General features: G+C 42.4%; 1 protein-coding gene across 1 annotated transcript in view; it reads right to left on the bottom strand.

The window, feature by feature from the left end:
• Positions 1-4,423: 4,423 nt before the first annotated feature.
• Positions 4,424-23,168, bottom strand: part of LOC121269909 (NT-3 growth factor receptor-like) — an 875,498-nt gene continuing 856,753 nt past the window's right edge. Inside the window, exons 15-17 of the mRNA XM_041175032.1 lie at positions 21,540-21,780; positions 10,093-10,251; positions 4,424-4,609 (exon numbers count right to left, since the gene is read on the bottom strand). Of these exons, the coding sequence (XP_041030966.1) occupies positions 4,424-4,609; positions 10,093-10,251; positions 21,540-21,780 (586 nt within the window). The remainder of the gene's footprint in view (positions 4,610-10,092; positions 10,252-21,539; positions 21,781-23,168) is intronic.

Raw genomic sequence — 23,168 nt, 5'->3', positions numbered from 1 at the left:
CACTAAGTTTCTTCTCACTTTGACTGATATGAAATGCAAATACCCCTGGTATACTGCTGGAATACCCCTGTGAAATGCAAATACCCCTGGTATACTGCTGAATACCCCTGTGAAATGGAAATACCCCTGGTATACTGCTGGAATACCCCTGTGAAATGCAAATACCCCTGGTATACTGCTGGAATACCCCTGTGAAATGCAAATACCCCTGGTATACTGCTGGAATACCCCTGTGAAATGCAAATACCCCTGGTATACTGCTGGAATACCCCTGTGAAATGCAAATACCCCTGGTATACTGCTGGAATACCCCTGTGAAATGCAAATACCCCTGGTATACTGCTGAATACCCCTGTGAAATGCAAATACCCCTGGTATACTGCTGAATACCCCTGTGAAATGCAAATACCCCTGGTATACTGCTGGAATACCCCTGTGAAATGCAAATACCCCTGGTATACTGCTGAATACCCCTGTGAAATGGAAATATCCCCTGGTATACTGCTGGAATACTCCTGTGAAATGGAAATACTCCTGGCAGACTGCTGAATACCCCTGTGAAATGGAAATACCCCTGGTATACTGCTGAATACCCCTGTGAAATGGAAATACCCCTGGTATACTGCTGAATACCCCTGTGAAATGGAAATACCCCCTGGTATACTGCTGGAATACTCCTGTGAAATGGAAATACTCCTGGGAGACTGCTGAATACCCCTGTGAAATGGAAATACCCCTGGTATACAGCTGAATACCCCTGTGAAATGGAAATACTCCTGGGAGACTGCTGAATACCCCTGTGAAATGGAAATACCCCTGGTTGTCAATTGAATGGTTGAGATGTGTTTAAAACGCGAGGAATGATTAGAAATGAGTGCAGGAGTTACTCAATCCTTTGATTGGCTACCATGTATTGACTAACAGAGTGTCATGGGGTTGTAGATTTATGACACAATGTGAAGCCATTTTACCTCCTATCCATCTGGGTGATTACTCCACCAGAGAAGCTCAGTTATAAGGTCTAAACAGATATTTTATTTGAAGTTTGGTTCAACCAAATCGGCAGCATGTCTACTTTAAAAAAGAAATACCTTTTTAGGTTTAGTCAGAATTTTGCAAAACATTCTCAGACTTTTCTGCTTTTAATCAGTTTAAGATTTACAGAGAATCACTCAGATGGCAGGTGATGAATATATTGTAAACTGCAAAGGGTCTCAGATTCTAGCCTACATGGAACAACGGGACCCTTAATTAATGAGTCTTTAATGATCATTCCAACTAACTGCATTTCCAAGGAAATAAACTTCTAGAGTTACATAGAGCTTTGCACAGTCACATAAAAACTACCCAATTCTTCTGTATTTCTGAATGGGAGACAGGGGAGAGGTGAGAAGAGGGACAATGATTTGTATGCTGCTCCCTGTGGACTGAGATTAGAAGTAGATAAATGCTGGATCCAGCCTTGGCAGCCTCACTTGCCCACTCTTACATAGCTGTTCCTCAGCCTTGGTGCTACAGAACATAACCAACATTGAGCCAGAGCCCTTGGGGCACACTTCTGGTGCCGTGTGTAGTGGTATCATAAATGTATTGATGAAGGTTTCCTCTGCTCGGAATTTGCAATGAAATTGGAAATGTGTTTATAAAATAGCAAGAGATACAAGATAAATTTCCACTAACCCTTTTATAATTATGCCACACACAAAGTGCCCAGAGTCATTTTTACCCCCTTGTTATTTAAGTGCATTGGTGCCAGTGTCTCTACTATCCTTGATCTTGATGCCAGTCCCAGTGCAATTTAACTGTAACGCCCAAGGTGGTGATTTTTGTTCAGTGGGTGAAAGCCAGTATGTTACTGGGTAAATGTTAACCAGCTGATTTTCAGGAATTTCCAGCTCACTTTCAGATCTGGAAGTTCATATGGGGTACCCCGAGGAGGAGAATGCCTCATACATAGCAGCAAACATTACAAGGCGTTGCTTAATTCCCTTCTGCCAAAAGCGACATGAAAAATAAAACTAAAGATGGCCAGGTTAAGAACATAAAGAAATAAGTTAACAATAAAAGAAAGCTTTTCCTGCAGCTTTTCAACACTTCAGCTCCTTTTGGAGTAATATTGAAATGGGGGGACTCCGATAAAACAAGCGAGTAACTGATAGAGATTAGGGAGTGCCCTGTCTGCAGCCTGTGTGACTCGCTTTGTCCATGATATGCACTGTGAACACAATGATTCAGTGTCACTTCATATTTTCCCTCAGTTTATGTCCTTGAGTTGGTACTAAAAGGTGTATAACATCAAGCCTTCGGAGCTGCCTGCCATTGCTTGGTACCCAGTGAGTTGTCGTCCTGGGCTTTCAATATTTTACTGCAGTCAACTGTGCTTCCATCTTTTGTTCAATTGCCGATCCACCAGTTTTGTAAATGTCCATATCTGAAAGGGAATAGCACGGATAGGGCCTGATTGGGAAACTGTTCCATCATCTTCTCTCCAGTTCAGCATGAATTAGAATTGTGGACAAGGGCATTAAAAGCTTTCTAAATGGAAGAAAGAAGCTTGGACTGACGAAGCAGAGGACTGGAATACTAAGCTCACTGCTTCCTTTGATACAATTCAGGTTTCTTCAGGTTTGCTGGAGAGTGCCATCTACCACAGACATTTGTTCTTTGCTAAGTGAATCTCTTGGAGCACAGCATTTGAGATTGCTAGGTACAAAACTATTAACAGGAAACTATACAATGCGGCTGAGGAGCGGTGACACTCTAGCAAGTTTAAAGTTCATACTGGGCCTTTGATCTCCCACACATGCTCATGGCTCTGTTCTTTACAGCTTTTTGGTAAAGAGCAGACCTGCAGGTGGCACAAGTCGTGGATCTGGGCAGCCTGCAGATAAAGCTGAGGTTGCCAACAACCGATCAGCAGATAGAGGTGGGAGATGCCACTGTGCAATTTAGGGCTTCCTTCAGCTCACACAAGCATTTCTTCCTTATAAAAGAGAAATTGTCTAGGCTAAATGGGTACTAATGCCGGCTTTTTAATACTCAGTAGCCGTGCCCAGTCACACTTGATGTTATTTTAATGCCAAGGGGACGTCCTGGTTTCGATCTCACTGGGAGAATGGGCTGTCCCAACACGGACTTCTGCTTGACCCACTAACACGGAGTGGATTGCAACATCTTTTCTCTTCTATAGAGGTGATTGGCTGAGGAGGCAAGGGCCAACTGGATTAATGCCAAATGTAGGTAATGGCGCCAGGTGATGGGCTCCTATCTGCTTGGCCGATCGCTACTGCAGGCAGAATTTCCAATGCATTTCAAATAGACATGCAGTCTACAAATGCTTTGCTGATAACTCGGAGGAAGCAGCAATTAGATTTCACCCAGCTTTGCCCTCCTGTGACAGGCATCAGCACGTGTCTGTGACTCAGTGCTCTTTGACCTGTAGCACAGGAAGTGAATGGAACGGGATTTCTTCCTTCCTCCATTGAGGTTACTTTATCTTAAAACGTTGCTGAGTGTAGTAGCTTGGAAATAAAAATAAAATGAAAACATTTCTGGGTATAAATATACAGATGGTAATACAGGTGTCTACTTAAAGCATCATAACTGCAGCACACAAGGTAGCTGACAACAACTTTAAAGTAACAGTTGACAAAAAGTACATAGAGCTGGCCAGAATAGCAGCCAGATTCAATCAACAGTTCAAGCTTTGTTGGACATAAGAAACCATCGTGGCACCTGCCTTTGACCACTGGGTAGTTTAGCTCAGTAGCCCAACTGACTCTGGAGTCATGTTCTTGCTGCCCTTCTCTAGTTCACAGGAACGTCCTGTAATAACCAAGCAATTGCCCTCAGAAAGGTTTAGAGTGTTCCAAACATTGTTGATCCTTTGTAAGTGAACTCGGAATGATCGTCCAAATGCCTTGCAGGCAGATTTCTTTTGGCTCCCGATTCAATCTGAATTCACTATAACAAACCCTGAAGAGAGGGCAGCTTCCTGCCAGGCTCTGCTCACCAGACGAACTGCTGAAATCTACAGGTGCAGGGGAATGGATACTGCATCTTTATCACGAGTTGGCTTTATGACGCTGAGAAATTTGTTGGAACCCTCCGCCGAGCCTGGCCCGGTGGTTAGTGTGTCCTAATAATGTGGTGGACATGGCTCTGCTCTTCAGCAGAGGCTTCTCTCATATTTAAAATGGGCTCAGGATAAAGGTTTCACCAGTCTGGAGGGGTTTTGTTTGGAACCAAACTCCTTTTCAGTTTCGTTGCAGCAGCTTTCTGTACGCAGGTACCAGGAAAACTGCCTCAGAAACAACTGTACATTTTATATACAGCAGGCACTTCACTTTTTGATTTCCCAAATGAAGCCGTAGTTTACTGTTGGGATAGAGTACATTCAGGAGGGGCTGGTGCACTTCGCCCTCTAGCCAAGGATATCCAGGTAGATGGGGGAGGTCTTGCCCAGAGCTTGTAGTATCCGATGAATGTCTTTGATGCTCAGCCTCTGCTGGGGTTCTCGCTGCCAACATCCCAGCATGATGTCATACACCTCCTTGGGACAGACTCTCGGTCTCTCCAGCACACGGCCTTGTGTGATACATTCAATCACCTGCAATTGAACATATGCTCTGTTAGTTTTTGCAATTGGCTCCGGTAGTTTTTCTGTCAAGCGCTACAAGGCAAAATGTTCAGGCGGCTTCTAAGCAAGCTTGTTCTGCAAAAATGTATGAATCCATTACAGACTCTGCAGTGTAGTCATTGATGGTCATTGAGCGCTAATCCACTCACTGTCAGGGTCTCTGCACCACATTATTCATTGTATGATGAAAGTTGTTCTAGATGATAGTCCTGATTACAACAGCCGCAGTGGAATGTGACACTTCTGTTATTCTTTTTTCTAAGTACCCATTTTATGATTTAATTGGATCACAACTCTTTAGTAACTGACCAGCCATCTCTGCCCTGTCCTTCTACAGCACCACCAATTAAAAAGAAATTGATCAAGTTTATAAGAAATCAAATTTGGTTTTATAATAGGCCGGGCGGTGTTTAAAATCGAATGGATTTCCTCAATGCTTATGAGGAACTTTGCCTCTTCCTTCACCACTGAAACCCTAAGCTGCACCTTCATCACCTTGAGGATTGACCTCTCCAACCCTCTCCTTGAGAGGCTCCCACCTATGTTCTCCAACCAAACCAGAATTCTGTACACCATGGTCTCTCCCACCAGTCCTGTACAAATATCCTTGCCAAGTTTCATTAAGTCTATGTTCCCGAGTGCATTGATGTCCTCATTTGCAATTATCACCATGACCACACTGCACCCTTTCTAAATGAACTTCTTCAATCTTCTGGCCCAACCCACACCTTCCCACTCTGGGTTACTCTTTAGCCTCTTCTGCTCTATTACTGGAGTCTGTCTAGTCACTACATGATCCACTGACTTCTTTAAATATTTCCCCAGACCACTTTGTCTTTATTTACCAGAACAAAAGCCCTTAAAAGCTTTTCTGTTTGACTGTGCCTGCCTTTCTATAAATGTTTCTAAAGGTCATTCCTTTTGAACTGCGCTCGGTCTTTCCATTTAAAAACCTCTAAAATCCCTTTTCTTTCGCCTTGTCTCACTCCCATTAAAACCCTTCTCTTTACAGGTGCTCTGAAAGAAGGGAATTAGTCAATTTATATTCACACAAGGAAGAAGAAGAGATCTAATAATGCAGGACATTACATCTCCACAGCTTAACTGACGAGTGACAGTTATAGGAACCGAACAAAATCACCATTGACCTCTTGGGTTAGGGAATAAGTTATAACAGAGAATCCTAAACAGGAAGGGGCAGAGAAAACAGAAAAATATACATCAAAAATGACAAAAAGATGGAACACATTTTAAGCTGCTATTTAAGTACATTTTAAGCTGCAATTCTTATTCAGTCGGTATCTGTTCTGTATATTTGGCTATTTGATAGCTCATGTCACTCTAGCAGGGAATGGTGAGCATTCATTGGTTCAGAGAGGGACATGGAGCAAAGGCAAGAGAAATGGTGTTGAGGTATAGAGCAGTCATGATCTAACTGAATGGCGAAGCAGGCTCAAAAGCCTGAGTGGAGGTCTGAAAGACTTGGAGGTCTGGGTACACAGGTCCTTAAAGTGCTATGAGCAAGTACAGAAAATAATCACAAGAGCTAATGGAATGCTGGCCTTTATATTCAACCGACTAGAATACAAGGGGGTAAATGTCATGTTTCAGCCAAATGAAGGTATGCTTAGACCACACTTGGAGTACTAGAAGCAGTTCCAGGCACCGCAACTGAGCAAGGATATTTGGCCTTGGAAGGAGTACAGCACCAGGTGTACCAGACTGAAACCTGGACTTCAGTGGTTAAATTACAAGGAGATATTACACAACTAGGGTTGTATACCCTGGAATTTAGAAGGTCAAGGGTCATTTGATTAAAGTTTTCAAGATTGTAAGGCGAACAGATAGGGCAGATAGAGAGAAATGATTTCTGCTGATTGGAGAGTCTGGGAATAGGGGGGCCAGGCTTTTCAGAAGTGAAATTAGGAGGCACTTCTACACATGAAAGGTGATAGAAGTTTGGAATACTCTTTCACAAATGGCAATTGATGCTAGATCATCTGTAAGGTTTAAGTCTGAGATTGATAGATTTTTGTTATTCAAAGCTGTTAAGGGTTGTTAATGTTGGAATCATGCTACAATAAAGTGCATGCTTGGTAATGAAGGGAAGCTTTCCCTAACTGGGGAAAGATTAGGGAATTATTGCACGAGTGTAGAAACCAGTTCACACTGGGTGTAGGGGGAAACAAGCAAATCTGTGCCATTAAAATGGAAATTAAACCTGGTTTAAGGAAAAGACTGGCTTCAGATTCATCCTTTCCTCAACATATGATTAATGAGATTAACAAAGCTATAGGGCAAAGGTGGGCTTAAGGAGCTAGATTGCAGACCAGCTATGATCTGATTGAACAGAGGAACAGGCTCAAGGGGCTAAATGTCCTATTCCTGTTCCAATGAATGGTGTAGACCTCGCCCTGATGTCCCTGTGTCTTACATGAGTCAATGAGAGAATTGCCATCAGAGGTTGATATCAGTTGGCAAGTGAGTTGCCAGCACTTAGGAAGTTATTATCACTCAATGAGGATACGGCTAGCAGTCAGGGGGTGAATACCACCTAGCGAGGGAATGCCCAGCAAACAGGGGGTTAATATCACCCAGCATAGCAATAGTCTGCACTCAAGAGGTTAATTTCATCCCATGTGGTAATGTCCAGCACTCGAGAGGCTAATCCCATCCTACAGGGTAATGTCCAGCACTCGAGAGGTTAATCTCAGCCTGCAGGGTAATGTCCAGCGCTCGAGAGGTTAATACTGCCCAGCAACGAAATGGCCAGAATTCAGGAGGTTCATATCATCCAGGGAAGAAATGGCCAGTGCTCGAATGAATTGTTTTTTTTCTCCAAACCTATCCAGTCTGTATATTTTAGTAAATGGATTTTTAGGTGGGTTCCCTAGATGAATATGATAGCCTGAGTCTAACTGGCCATCGTGGTGTGGTAATCATGAGCTAACTTATGCGAAACAGCTACAGATCGGAGAGTGGTCACATCTAACCACAACGTGAGAACGCTGTTTTGCTAAACAGCATCATACAAACGAAAAGAGAAGCTCATCTGGCTCTTCATCAGACTCAACTGCACCACTCACCCACAGCCTGCGGCATGCATTTAATTACCAGGCAGAATGAGTGTGGATGCATCGGGAACTGAGAGAACATTGAAACAGAAAAATTAAATGACAATAAAGAAAATTAAATCTTCACAGCTTTATGAACAAAGTGGTTAATCCCTTCCTCTTATATTATACATGGCTTTAATTAATTACATTCTAACTTTGGTGGAATTCAGTTGTGAAAGCCTGTTCCCGAGTACAATTAACTGGTAACACAATAAGTCCCAAGTCTGCCCAGGGGGCTGTGGTACGGAGAGGATCAGGACCTCTTCCACTAAGGATAGCTTCAGCTGGAATAACAACAACAACCTGCACTTGCATAGCACTAGTTACACAGGAAATCATCCCACGGTGCATCGGCTGGAACGGACTCTGAGAGAAAGGAAATATTTGGTGCTCAAAAGCTTGCTTTAAGGGAGAAGCTTTAGGAAATGCCTTAAAAGAAACTGAGGTAGAGAACAAGTTGCTGTAAGGGAAGGGATTCCAGAGGCAGCTGGGGTGGGGAGTGGAGGGAAACTATGCAGAGAAGGCTGGAATCAGAAAAATTGAGAATTCGGTTAGATTGTAGGGCTAGAGCAGTTTGCAGAGATAGGGTGGGGTGAGGCCACAAAGTAATTTATATATGAAGGGAATTTAAAATTGGAAGTGTTGAGCAATTGGGAGGTCCGTAAATTCAGGGGTGACGGGTGAGTGTGACTTTGTGCAAGGCAGAGCATTGGTAGTAGAGTTTAAAGAGAGGGAAATATGGGGATCATTGGAACAGATTGAGCCAGGAGGTAACAAGAGTTTCAGGAAAAGGTGAGTCGAGACAAGGGTGGGATGAGCAACATTCTGGAGATGCAAGTTGGCCCTCTGTGTCATGACAAGGATACAGGTTTTGAAACTCATTTCGGGGTTACATTGGGTGACAAGGTTACACACAGGCTGGTTCAATGTGGAACAGTGCACAGGGCTAAGTGATTTTGGAACGCTTTGCTTCAGGAGGCAGTGGAGGCGGGGGTCATTGAATATTTTTAAGGTGGAGGTAGATAGATTCTTGTTAGGCAAGGGAATCAAAGGTTATCGGGGATAGATGGGAATGTGGAATTTGAAACACAAACAGATCAGCTATGATCTTATTGAATGGTGGCACAGGCTCAAGGGGCTGAATGGCTTAATCCTGCTCCTATTTTGTATGTTCGTATGTTTGAGGATGGTGATGGAACTGGTGACATATGTATGCCATGCTGGGATAGGGGAAGGTGGGAAGGCAGCTGAATGGATGGCCTTGATCTTCATGATGACAAAGCTCCAGTCACTTGCTACCCAGGGCAGATGTTTGGTAGTGAACAAAATTAGTCTGTCTTTGCTCTTAAGGATGACCAAAAGAAGTAGTTAGTTTTGGCAGAGAAAAATTGATGTCCAATAGTACATTAGATCTGGCCCAAGGTAGATTTGGTGATGGATAGTTAAAATGGTTGTGCACCAGCTATGCTCAAATGTACGTCTCTTGCAGTCGAGAGAACAAAGATGGGAGAGAATAAAGATTTTTTCTGGGTACAACGTCATACCAGGAATGGAATTGGCACAAGCACGCTGTGTGCCACTTGGTAGCCTTCAGTGCCCGACTATCACCACGTTTCAAAAGAAGGCCACTTGCAAGACATATTATGACCCAAAATGTGAGCTGTCCGGATAAATGAGGATGTACACTGAAAAATCAATTGGGTAAATAAAAGGAAATAAAGGTGGCCCGTGGTGGTGGATCTCAATGGACAGCGGTGACCAGTAGAGTACAGCAGAGATCAATCCAGGGATCTCGCAAATGATAACAAGTTGTGTGTTGTAATGGTGGAGGGGAGGGAGGAAGGAGGTTCAAAGGAAAAGGATGAAATTGAGAGATCTACTGAGGATTAGAAAATTGGAAAGATGAATTACAGATTCAATTTAATGCCGGGAAATGTACAGAGGTTCTACAGTAGCAGATATGTCTAGAAAGTTAATTAACTTAAGTGGAGCAGTCAATGTCTTTCATGCAGTGTTCTAACATCATAAAAAGGCAGAGTCTTGTGTTAATCATTGATAAATGAGTCCAGAGCAACAGCAGAATATCGGTTCCTCATTGTAATCTATCCTTGACCATTCGGACTAATGCATCACATTGCCATTCACAGAAACACAGATTGACCAGTTGCAGAATGAATAGCGCATACCTCAAGGGACTGAAGAGTGAGGTTGGCAGGCTTTCTGCTCACATTGGCTTGTGTCTCTAAGCCCCAAGTTCGTTGTAGTAATTCCCGCCTTTCTCTCCCCTTAACTCCTTCCCTCCAACACATTTCCAGCAGTGTTTCTTCCAAATCTTACCTCGTTGTTTGAGAGTTGGAACCAGGGCTGTTTGCCATAGGTGAAGATCTCCCACAGGATTACTCCGAAGCTCCAGACGTCACTCTCGGTGGTGAACTTGCGATACATTATACTCTCAGGAGGCATCCAGCGGATTGGAAGCATAGTGTGACCACCCACCTAGAACACATTAAATCAAAATAGTGAATGACTGAGTCATAGAGAAGTGTCAGGAACATCAGCTAGATTATGTTATACCTTGTCACAATATAATACAACAATATAAATGTGGCACAGTATGGACTAACAGAAGGGTGAAAAGCTGTATAATGTCATAGCTCGGTGGGATGTAGATTTATGGCTCTTGTTCTTAGCTGCATTGGGCAAATGCCACCTTGTCATTGAAATCAATACACGTAGGTTATCCCTGTTGGGAATGACTGCAAAACATTGGCTGCATCACCATGAAATTAGAATACATGAACATATGGACACACAGAAATACCAATGCGCACACGTCCAAAGACACAGTCAAAGTAACATCATAATAACATAACAAATAGCAGCAGGAGTAGACCATATGGCTCCTAAAGCCCATTCCATTTTCAATATAATCATGGTTGATCTTCTACTTCAACTCCACTTTTCAACCTACTCCCTAGAGGGACCAAAAATCTCTATATCTCAGCCTTAGATATCAAGGCTAATATATCTATTATTAGATCCACAACCTTCTGGGATACAGAATTCCAAAGATTCACAGCACTTCCAGTGAGGAAAATTTTCCTCATCTCAAGGCTAAATGATCAGCCCCTTATCCTGAGACTGTGCTCCAATGTTCTATATTCCTCAGCAAGGGGAAACAAGCTGTCCATGTCTACCCTGTCAAACCCCTCACAATCTTGTATATTTCAATGAGATCACCTCTCATTCCTCTAAACATCAGGGAGGATAGAGCCAATTTACTCAGCCCCTCATCATAGGGAAATCCCCTCATCCCAGGAACCAATTCTTTTGCTGTAGTGAGTCCATGTCCTTAGATATGGTGACCAAAACTGCACACAGTATCCAGGATCTCACCAAAACCTTGTACAATGGTCACACGACTTCTCTATTCTTGTACTCCAATCCCCTTGCATAAAGGCCAACATGCCATTTGCTTTTCTAATTGCTTGCTGTACCTGCATGCCAACTTTACATGTTGCATCCAAGTACCTTTGAAGATCAATATTTACAAGTTTCACGCCTTTTAAAAAGAATTCTGTTTTTCTATTGTTACTATCAAAGTGAATAACCTCACACTTGCCCACATTATTCTCCATCTTCCACCTCGTTCCCTACTCACTTAACTGGTCTCTATCGCTCTGCAGCCTCTTTGTGTCCTCCTCACGGTTTATGTTCCCACCGAACTTTGTATCCTCAGCAAGCTCAGATACATTACTCTCACTCTCTTCCTCTAAGTCATTAATATAAATCAGCAGCACAGGTTCAACAGCTGCACGCTGGTTCCTTGTCCAAAGAAGCTAGCTTATTCTCAGATTAGAAACGGTATCCCATTCCAAAGGGGAAAACAAACTTGCTCAATAATTACAGAATTACCTGGAAAAACTCAGCAGGTCTGGCAGCATCGGCGGAGAAGAAAAGAGTTGACGTTTCGAGTCCTCATGACCCTTCGACAGAACTAGTTCTGTCGAAGGGTCATGAGGACTCGAAACGTCAACTCTTTTCTTCTCCGCCGATGCTGCCAGACCTGCTGAGTTTTTCCAGGTAATTCTGTTTTTGTTTTGGATTTCCAGCATCCGCAGTTTTTTTGTTTTTATTTTTGCTCAATAATTAATTGTGTCTCTGTTCTGGCCGAAAAGGAAAATGCAATATCAAAAATAATTTATTTTTCATTTACCCCTTCTCCCTTCCTCTTCTCCTCACCTCCCTCCCTTCATCTTGCTTCCTTCGACCTCCTCTCCTCTTCTTTTTGCCTCCTCTTAAGTTTAATGTCCTGGTAGACAGAGAGCAGACTGGTAGCTGGTGAGATATCCTGAGTGTGACACAGTGCCTGATAGGAACCTGCATCACTTCAGAATATGGAGGGCATGAATCTTTGGTCTGACTTTTCTCCATCTCTTGCTTCCCCCTCTTTCTCCCCATCTTTGAATATGCCAATGTGTCATTCTAATGAGTGGAAAGACTGTTATTAAGCCACTTGCAGATGTTACTGTTTATGTAACTCAGCATTTGTTGGTTTAGCACATTCATTTGATTGAAGGTTTATTCAGCTGTATGTAGGTTGAAACCTGTTACTCATGGTACCTGCTGTGTGACTACAGTCAGTTGCACTGACTCCTGTTCCATACCCATATTAATAAACAACCTTTTCTCAATTCACAAGCCCCAGCATTCACCGGATGTTGTCTCCTGCAGTGTGTCAGTTGTGAAGCTTATGCTCGCAATCAGAAAATGAACAATTTATCCAGCATCCTGGAGAGTTTCTAGTAACTGGTGGAATCCCATTGCCAAGTGACTGTTCTAAAACAACACCTCCTATTGTCTGGGTAGAGATGGTGCATCAGGCTCCAGTTGAATGTAAATCAAATGGCCACACAATAAACAGTTGCAGGAGTCAAGAGACCATCTTTGGACATCGCTGAAGTATTCGGATCATAACAGCAGCCATCATTGCGGAGTCAGTGGAAGAAGCTGAAATGCTGAATTAGTTCCCATCTCAGTAAATGATCCATCTCTGAGATATTAAGAGGAAGGTTCCCCTGAAAACATATTCACTGCTTAGCCATCTCATTACTGATTGGCTCCACTCACAAGGGTCCATTTGCTTTCTGTTTCTGTTCTATTCCTTGACATGTTGCTGACAGGGTATGTGGACAGTCAGAATTGTGGATTGACCTTTACCCTGCTTACTTCTTCGCCCACCCCATGATAGTCACTATATGGTTGAGACAATTGACAAGCCCTGCTAATAGGTGGACCAACAAGTATCAAAAGTCTTTTACAAGCAACAAAACAAGACTGAATTGCCACTATTCTACAGTATGGGCACAGACCACACGCTATCAAACCACAGTTCTACGAATTAGAGGTGCAGAGCTTCACCAGCAGTTATTTGTCTCTCTGTTACTCAATCCATGGTAAGCATTGAGCTGTAGATATGAAAATGTATTCAAACTCCTGGGATGACTCGCCAGAAGCTGTTGTCTGAAGTCTTTCAGTTTTTTTCATCAGCTGCACAACAGACATTTTCCCTCAATAAGACGAGAGGATCTATGCACTGTGCCACATTTTTCTTCTAAAAATCCAAACACAGTCAAGACCGATGCCAATTATCAGGCTTAATCCAAATCTTCTTGCTTGGGGCTTTGGCAAAGAAGTGTTTTAGCTGTGAGGCTAACTTTCCCGACAGGGAATTTGGGAACAGGTTGGCCTATTCATTCCTCGATGTACCCACTTGCACTTTATGCCACAAATCCATGTCACACCTCATGGCTTGATCTTGCATCATGCACATAGGGTAGAACATGACCTACCCACTGTGTGTACCATGGAACAATGAACCATGAAGAAGAACTATTTGCACAGACAAGTTTCACAACAAGTTAACATGCAATAATCTTTCTCTCAATGGAGAAAGATGAGAAATACTGAACTCCCTTTTGTTACTGGTGGACTGTACCCCATCTAAAATTGGTATTCACCTGGGCACTCGTGACTCACCTGAGACTTCAGGTTGGCCTGGCCAGAAGCATTACAGGGGTTGTGAGAGCTGGTGGAGATGTAGAGCTGTCAATTATCAGCATATATGTGATAGTTAATCTAGATAAGGGACAGGAGAGTGAGCTGAGAATAGAGGTGGAAGCTGGCAGTATGGTAGAGAGAAGCAATGCCATTTTTTGAGATTCTCTAGCTGTGTCCAGCCCAGTAGGAGTGGAACCATGAACAGGTACTCCTTGGAGCTGTGTGACAATGACATTGGAGGATGGTAAGGTCAATCCCATCAAGCACTGCCGAGAGTTCAAGAAAGGATAAAGCACCACAGTCATGTTTACTCAGGACACCATTCATGATTTTGTCAAGTCAGTTTCTGTGCCGTGAGCAGACTGGGAGCCGAACTGGGGGAGCTTGGACAGGGGATTTCAGGAGAAATAGACAAAGAGCTCGGAGGCAACTGTGTGTTCTAGGACCCAATGAGGGAAGTGGAATAAAATAGTTAGAATGGTTGCTTAACATTTTGAAGGCATAGAAGATAAATAGAAAGAGACTGTTTCCAGTAAATGACGGGTGTAAGGCAAGGACATAAATGTAAGATTAAATATAAGGTTTAACAGAATTTAAGAGAAACTGTTCTACACTGTGTGTGAGGCGGTAGAATTTACAGTTGAAGTTAGTGAAGCAAAAATCATGTCAACACGCAAGAAACAATAGGTCTGATTGGGTGGTTGAAGGAGACTGGAGGGAGATCTGGAAACAGAGCTGACATGACTACTGCTCATGTTTTTTTAATATTCTTTCATGGGATGTGGGCGTTGCTGGCTAGGTCAGCATTTATTGCCCATCCCTAATTTCCCTTGAGAAGGCGGTGGTGAGCCATCTTCTTGAACTGCTACAGTCCATGTGCTTTTATTGTGCTAAACTGACAAATGCTGAGTTACATAAACAGTAATATATGCAAGTGGTTTAATAACAGTGCTGGAAAATAAACATCGACAGGGATTGTTTGCTCAAATGACATGCTGTAATTTCCAAGTAATTCTTTTGCTTCATGATATCAATGTTATTAATCAGTTTTCAAGATGTACAAATATAACCTCATATAGAAACATCGTTAAATCTGAGAAAATTGGGTTGTATGTAATAGCTGATTGTTTAATCAAGGTTAACATTAATCTGAGTAGAAGGGAGGTCAGAGTGTTGCAGTGAGCCTAAACAATGCTTCACAAATCCCAGCATACACAATTTAGTGAAAAGACGGACTCCTTTCTCTTATTCTCAATGCCTGCAGCATCAGTCGCATGGGAAGAAGACAAGCAGCTTCGTCATGGGAAGGGTAAGTGATATTGATGGGAGTTGTGTTTCTGAATTGGTAATCAACAGCCCAGCAATTTCAGAATTCGACTGAGTCTTTCTCCAATCTTTTCAAACTGAGGGGTTTTGTAACCCTTTCAAACAGCATGGCTAACAGCATTATTGGCAGATTTCTAAGAAAATAAAATTTAGACGCTGGTTAGATTTAGGAAAAATATTTTGTCAAGACAGTGCTCACTCCCTTCAATAACAGGGTCCGCTCCTCTCCCAACAATGTCCCACCTCCTCTCCTGTGACCTCCCTCAGGGAACTTGCAAATTAATGTCCAATAAAGGAAGTTTTGTGCTGTAGGTCAATGCCCACCAGGAGCATGATTGGGAGAAGATTCTCATCACGTGGAACTGGGCTGAATTTTGGGTTGCAACGGTAAGTGCTCTGTCCAAGTGAGTGCATGAAATGTACGTGTATCAGGCTTCATTAGTGTTGGCTAATGGTATTCACAATGCCTGTATTCTCATGTCACTGGATGATTAGACTGGGGAGGACGAGGGCTCAAAAAGATTTCTAATGGGATTATACTCTACAGCAGGATTCCCCAAGGTCTTAGTGCTCACTGATTTATTTGCATAGTTCAGCCTGGGGGCTTACCAAATAGGCAGTCAGCAGCCAGTGTAATCATTCATAACCCTGGTCTCAAAGTGTCAATCTCTTCCTGACTGCATGCTGCGGAGCTCTTAAAATATATAATCGCATTTAAAATTATTTGAAAAATAAATAAGATCAAACTCTGAAGAAGTGAGCATTCGAGAACCCAAGAGACCCAGAGGCTTCAAACTCAATTCATTTCTTTTGAATTTGGTGTGTGACTGTAGCAACAGGTCTTTTTTTTGTTAGAGAGTGGGTTGCAGTGTTTAATAAATCTTGGAATAATTAAATTTTCCTGAGGTAATTTACAATTGTGAAATGATCTGGATCCCACATAGTATCAAATACCCTCTAATTGACTTTACAGCAACCAGCACAAGGCAAAGCCAAGGATTCACTACAGTTGATTTGTTTAAATGAATACATCGTTCATGCGCCAGTGAAACGAAGATTAAATGCTTCAATAATGAACTATTATTTAATTTTAGGGAAATGGTTGTTAAATGATACCCCAGTGACACGTGACCCACTGACATCTTGATTTCTGTTAAGTAGGATTGGGTAGTTGATGCAGCAATTTTAGCATGGAGCAAAAAAACGTGCTCAGGCTGATGAACAGATCACTTGTACCAGCCGTTCCTTCAGATTCTCTGTCTTCACTCTGTTATGAGAAGGAGGACTGCAATCTATTTTGTCAGACCCAGCAGGAGACAGACACTACACTGGGCTTGTCCTCCCACATCTGCCCTGAGGGTGTCACGTGTGGCAATTTCAATCTCAGACATTGACTGCAGGGGAAAAGCAGTGATACAACCTTTCCATTTTGATGTCCATACCTGTAATCTTCCCAAGTGTCAAATTAGTGCCAATTACCCAGCTCTTATCTTCTGGCTGGAGAATCTAGAACATGGGGGCACAGTCTCAGGTTAAGGGCCGGACTATTTAGGACTGTGATGAGGAGAAATTTCTTCACTGAAAGGGTTGTGAATCATTGGAATTCCCTCCCCCAGAGGTTTGTGGATGCTCCATTATTGAATATCTTTAAGGCTGAGATAGACAGATTTTTGGTCTCTCAGAGAATCAAGAGATATGGGGAGTGGGTGGGAAAGTGGATTGAAGCCAAAAATCAGCCACTATCGTATTGAATGGTGGGCAGGCTTGACTGGCCGTATGGTCTACTCCTACTCCTATTTCTTATGTTCTGAACTGGTGTGCTGAAGGAGAGTTTGAGTCTGTGAACCGATGCAGACTAGGGCTAGACTAAGGCTGCCTGAACTCATTTTACACTTGGACTTTGTGCATGTTACAGAGAAAATATTAAATATCCATCAGAGTCAGACTCAGGGTGGAACAATAGTTTTGCTGAGATCCTCGGGGTGGTGCACCTATACTGGAAGAAGATGGTTAAATTCTTTATCAAGAAAAGCAGCCATTTTGCAAAGCAGACATTTTGGAATCCCGCACCAAAGTGTTGGCCTTTCAACTGGTAGAAGGTGATTGGCATTGAAATTGGGATAACATTTATCAGAAGATATTTCACCCTCTTATGTAATCATCAAATTTTCATGTGCTTTCTTTCCTTCTGATTTTTCTCTCTGAAGTTTCTGACCCTTGCTGCATGATTGCTGGGTGTTATCTTTATCTCAGCCAGTGGTCAATCTTCACGGTTCTGGATGGTAAGCAGGTGAGCTGACCTCACTCGTTGGACAGACTGGTTTGGGTTGGACAGGGTGCAAAACAGACAGCCAGTCCAATCCCTTAACTTGCCACTGGCTGTGTTAGGTGAAAGTCACCCTAGTGTATCAGCAGGCTCTGTGGTAGCCAAGCCTGAATCCCTCCTCACCCAATGACTGCAGGAGCCCTGGATGATATTTTCCCTCTCTAGCCCAGTTACACTGAGATTGGTTCCTGCACTTCACATCAACATTGGTAGGGCCACTTAATTCAGCACAGAACAAAAATTAGCTTGGTACCATCCAGTCTGGCTTAATATATTATCAATTCACCTGACATAGAATAAATGCATTAAAATCTTGAGATAAGGTTTTGTTAGAATGGGAAAAGAGAATGTTTCCTCCTGTGGGGAAGATTATAACTAGAGGACATCAATATAAGATAGTCACCAAGAAATCCAATAGGAAATTCAGAAGAAACTTCTTCAGCCAAAGAGGGGTGAAAATGTGGAGCTTGCTACCACAGGGAGTGGTTGAAGTGAATAGTATAGATGCATTTAAGGGGAAGCTAGACAAGCATATGAGGGAGAAGGGAATAGAAGGTTATGATGATAGATTTAGATGAGGAAAGGTGGGGGAGGCTTGAGTGGAGCATGAAGATCAGCATGGACTGTTTGGGCCTACTGTGCCATATATCCTTCGTAAATCTATGTAAAGAATAGTAACATCTACATTGAAAAATATTAGATCAGCTTTTTTTCAAATTATACATTTACAGCTTCTCTGCAAATTGTCCAAAACTAGAGGTGACTTAAATAACATTGGCAGATCTGGTGATGTTAACTAAGGCATTGGCGTTCTCTCTGGCAGAGCTCAGTAGAGGACCTGTTGATACAATGCTGAATGGAAGGGACGATGTACCAGCTGCTGTGGCCCAATCTAATTTGCCAGTATCATACAAGTACTAGTGTACAGTCTCCCTGGGGTTTAATGCTAATGCTGGGGTTTAATGCTAATGCAGTAAGACATATCCTGTATACGGGAATGTATTTGGAGACATCTAAACTGCCTGGTGATAAAGAATAATGAGAGCCTCTTAAAGGGAAATAGAGAGCTTGACACTAGAACAATTAATACTGAAGAGACAACTCTCGTGTGGTTATGAGACATCTAACCTGTAATAATATAAGGGCAATAACAATTTACATTGATATTGATTTTTTTAATGTAGGTAAACATTCCAGGGAACCTCATAAAGACAAAATTAAAAATAAAATGAAATGCCCAGCCACAGAAGGAGTTATTAAGAACTGTGGCCTTACGTTTGATCACACAGTTAGGTAAAGATGTCTTAAGTTAGGTGGAAGGGTATAATAGTTTAGGGAGGGAATTCAAGACATGGGTTTGGCGGTTAAAGGTGGTTACCCAATAACTGAGGATGCACAAGAGGCCAGTGGAGAGTTTGGGAGAGGTGCCATTATAGGGGCAGAGGAAATTACAAAGATAGATTTTTAAACACAAGGACGAGAATTTTGAACCAGTGGTTTTGAGGAAGAGGTAGCCTTTATATGTCAGCAAGGACAAGGGTGATGGGTTAGCGGGACTTGGTGTGGGGGAGGATACTGTCATTCAAATTTTGGATGGCCTGGATGGCCTGAAGTTCAGAGAGCATAATAGACTAGCTAGGAGAGCAATGGTATAGTCCTGTGAAGATGACAACCACATGAGGGTTTCAGCAGAACACAGACTCTGGCAGAAGCAGAGGCAGGCAATATTGTGGAGGTGGAAATAGGCTATCTTTGTGATGGAGAGCATGTGGCATCAGAAACTCAGCTCAGGGCAGAATAGAAAGCCTGAGATAATGGTCAGGAAAGGGGGTGGAGTTTGCCCTGGAGCCTAAGACAATGACTTAGGTCTTCCCAATGTTTAACCAGAGGAAATTATGCTTCAGTCAAGACTGGGTCAACAAGTAGTCTGACAACACGGGGCAGTAGAAAAGTGGTGGAGATGTAGGACTAGCTGTCACCAACACGTGTGAGGAAATTGCCCAAATGCCTGTGAATGATGTTATCAATGCTCCTCATGATTAGAGAATGCTGGCAGCAATCTGGATCAAGCAAAGAAATTAATAATACTTGGATTAAAAATGGAAAGTTTAACCACATGTGGCATCCTTCAGACTTAGGCAATACCAGGACCCTGTGTAAGTCCGGGAGTTACACAGGTGAGGAAGAGGATGTGACCATGATAGATTTCTGGGGGGCTCCATGGATGGAAAGAAGGCATTGCTGGAGATGATCTGGCTATTGGATAGGCAAAAGTGGAACCAAGCAAGACCAGTCCAACTGAGCTGGACAGTAGAGGAGGATTTAATCATTAACTGTGTAGTGATGGAGAATGAGGAGGACACACTCTGTTTGTAGTCACTGATGAATTCAGTTGTGACTTTGTGTGAAGATGGATGTTATCTTTTCTGATATTTTTGGGAACAAGGTGGTATTCTGCAAAGAAGGTTGAGTGTGTGTGTGTCCATGGGTAGCTAAACTGGGGAAAGGTTAGTAAAGGCAACTTGTCTGTGGGAACTGAGAAATGAAAGGTAAAGGTGCTAGATGCATGCAATTGTAATGAGAGGCTATGGTGAAGTTGGAATTACAAATAAATAAGCTGGGTTTTAAATCTTGCATTAGGTGATAGGTGGGGACTTGACTTTTTAGCTGCTAAATTTCAAATGAAGGTTAAGGGACTTTTACAATTTACAAAGGTTTTATATATAAATAAGGGAAGGTTATTACATTTTGTTTGACCTGAAAGTGGAGGCAATAGGAAGACATGCAAGGTTTTTAAATTTTGGAAAAGTTGAGTTCAAAGAGGTGCTTAGGACAATGGAGTCTAGGATGAAAAGGAAAATAAAATTATGGAATAATGTTTAGTTGAGTTGAGGTGGCTGTGGGTGAGATGTCCTGAGACCAGCTCCGTGCTGAGAAAAGTTGTGAATTTGAAGGTGCCACCCACTTTCAAGCCAGAAAAGTCTTTGTTTTCAGAAAGTTGTCTGTTTCTGAACTTTCAGATCTCCATAGCAGAGTGGAAGAGAATGAGAAGTCATGTGGTGTACTGTATTAAAGTAGCAGTAGTTTTTTGCCTTGGGTAATATTACTAGATTTTTATGGGTACAGATCTATAAGGGAGTTGCTGCCAAGTCATTTACTTGTGTTCTGACCAAATGGGTTTTTTTGGGAAATGTTTAGTAAGACTGTTTCAACTGTGTAATTCTACTCGTGTGTTTTAAGTTCATTTTACTTCTAGTAAATAAATCTTTTAATGTTAAAATCCTAAAAGTGTTACTGGGATTCTATGCTTCTGGGACCAGAAGTTTCCTCTTCATTTTCAAAATACAAAAAAAAAAGTTATGATCACTAAAACAAGTTTCCCTCTGGGATTTGACTTGCTCAGCGAATAACATCAGCTGCAGTCATAACACTTTTATTAGGATCATTTTGGTGGTGTGGCCAACAAACAATTGGAGAGATTTTAAACATTGAGTTGCAAGAAAGCTGAGCACAAATTTGGGATTTGACAGCACGTTTAAGGGTTTGGGATAGGGTGGGGGATTGGAGATGTGGTAGTAATATACCGGGACAGAAGAGTTGAGCATGGGTATTTTTTGAGGTGGCATTCATGATTTTGAAAGGGAAGTGAATGGCACATTGAAGAGATGGAATCACTTACAATGTCAGTTTAGTGTAAGGGCTAAGAAAGAAAGTTGGCTGGTCAATAGTTTAGTGGGAATGGGGTCAAGGGAGTAGGGAGTGGGTCACATAGATGAGATGACCTTCCTGACCTTCCATCAGTGGCAATGGAAGATAAACTGTAGCGAGGTGCTTGTAATACTTATACTGAATGAGGAACTTACACTATAATAATTCATACTGAATAAGGATAGATTTTTTGGGGATTCAAGAGGTTATCATGCAGGGATGGAAAGAAAAGTCATTGCTGGGGATGACCTACCCTGTAATAATCTATATGAAATAACTAGGAAACAATAGTGAATGCCACACCTACCTTTATTTCCATAGGCAATAAGGCAGCTACCCTGCAACATGTCAATGAGGAACCTACCCTGTAATAATCCGTACTGTAGACATCTCTTGACATTCCAAAATCTCCAATTTTAACCTGCACATTCCCTCCGACTAGGCAGTTGCGGGTGGCCAGGTCCCTGTGAACAAAGTGTTGTGAGGCCAGGTACACCATGCCGGATGCGATCTGTGTGGCGATGTTTAACATCTGCGAGATGGTCATCTCCCCCTTAAGCCGTGGTTGTCCATCCACCAGAATCATTGCATCCGGACCACGAGCTCTGGGAAACCAGTAGAGGACAGTCAGTGGGGATGGGTAATCATGCAAGTCAAAGCTTCATACTGAAATCTGAATGTCCCAAGCAGATTGGGTTTTATAAAAACAATTGGAATTGGTCAAGATAATCCCACAGAAAGACTGATCCAAAATGTGCAGCTGGGACAAGATTACTCTTTAGGGATTAACAATCACATCAGGTGTTTCCCAGTCTGATCTTTCTCCCACTACCCCAATGTGTATAAGCACTTGCTTCAGCATTTTGAACCTTAAGCTCTTCAAGCTGTTCGGTGCTGAGGAATGAAAGGCACAAACTCCTATTTCAGGCACCCAGTGTCAGCATCAAGCGTTCCCAGTTTAAGTCTAGTAAGAATTAGAAAGCAAAGCTCCCCTATTCTGCAGCAGTCCCAGTTCAGGTGCAGCATAAGCAGGATACAGCTCCATACATCCTTTCCTTCCCACCATTATGCCCCATCCTAAACCTCAGAAGAGCCTCTTGCTGCATTTTGTTTCCCTATAACCTATTCCTTCTTCATCTCTAGCAGCCTTTTGGCCTGTTTCCAGCAGAAAGGCACAATTCCAATCAAAACACTCCAATCTCGCTGTTCTCTCTGTCTGTTCTGCCCCTCCAGCTAGTGCCAGGCAGGCCCCTTTTAGCAGCAGGATACTGGCGTTTGACTGCCAATTTGTTAACTTGTGTGTAATATTAAGTTGGTGACTGAAATAATTGGATATATTTCAACTGTACAAATACCACTATTAACGCAGCTCTTGATCTGTAGTAAATGCACAGAACGGCTTGGTATCAATGTCCGCATTTCGTTTCACTTTTAGGTGATCGTATTGTCCACTATGACTGTGGAAGTCAGGCTTTAAGGTGAAATTGTAGAGCACTCCGGAACATTTGCAGCGGGTGAAGGTGACATTTCCCCATCAATAAGCAGATTGGTTTGCTGCGTTCTTTGGATCATTATTATGTATGCACATGAGGGACCAGAAACTGTGATGTGAACTCTCCAGGGAATAAAGCCACCAATGTGTTTACCCAGGGGAATAAAAGAAACAAAGCCATCAAATACCTCCTGTGAGCACATGAGCAGCAGAGGGGATAAAACTCCTGATGTTAGCACTGTAGGAATCCCACATGGAATGCGCAGGGGAATAAAATGCTCGCTTTGAGCTTTTAAGGGAATAAAATTCTTGATGGACATACCTGAGGGAATAATATCCTCAATAGGAATAACAGAAGGATAAACACCCCCATAGAATGTGGTTCTATGACATTTCTTTAATTGAAAGAGTTGCACCTAAGAATTATTAAGAACACAGTATCATTAATTCCAACAATCCCCCTCCATTTTTAGATGCCAAAATGACCTTCTAATCATATCT

Source organism: Carcharodon carcharias, chromosome 26, assembly GCF_017639515.1.
Source record: "Carcharodon carcharias isolate sCarCar2 chromosome 26, sCarCar2.pri, whole genome shotgun sequence".
NCBI classification, from domain to species: Eukaryota; Metazoa; Chordata; class Chondrichthyes; order Lamniformes; family Lamnidae; genus Carcharodon; species Carcharodon carcharias.
This window is presented reverse-complemented; position numbering and strand designations above follow the sequence as displayed.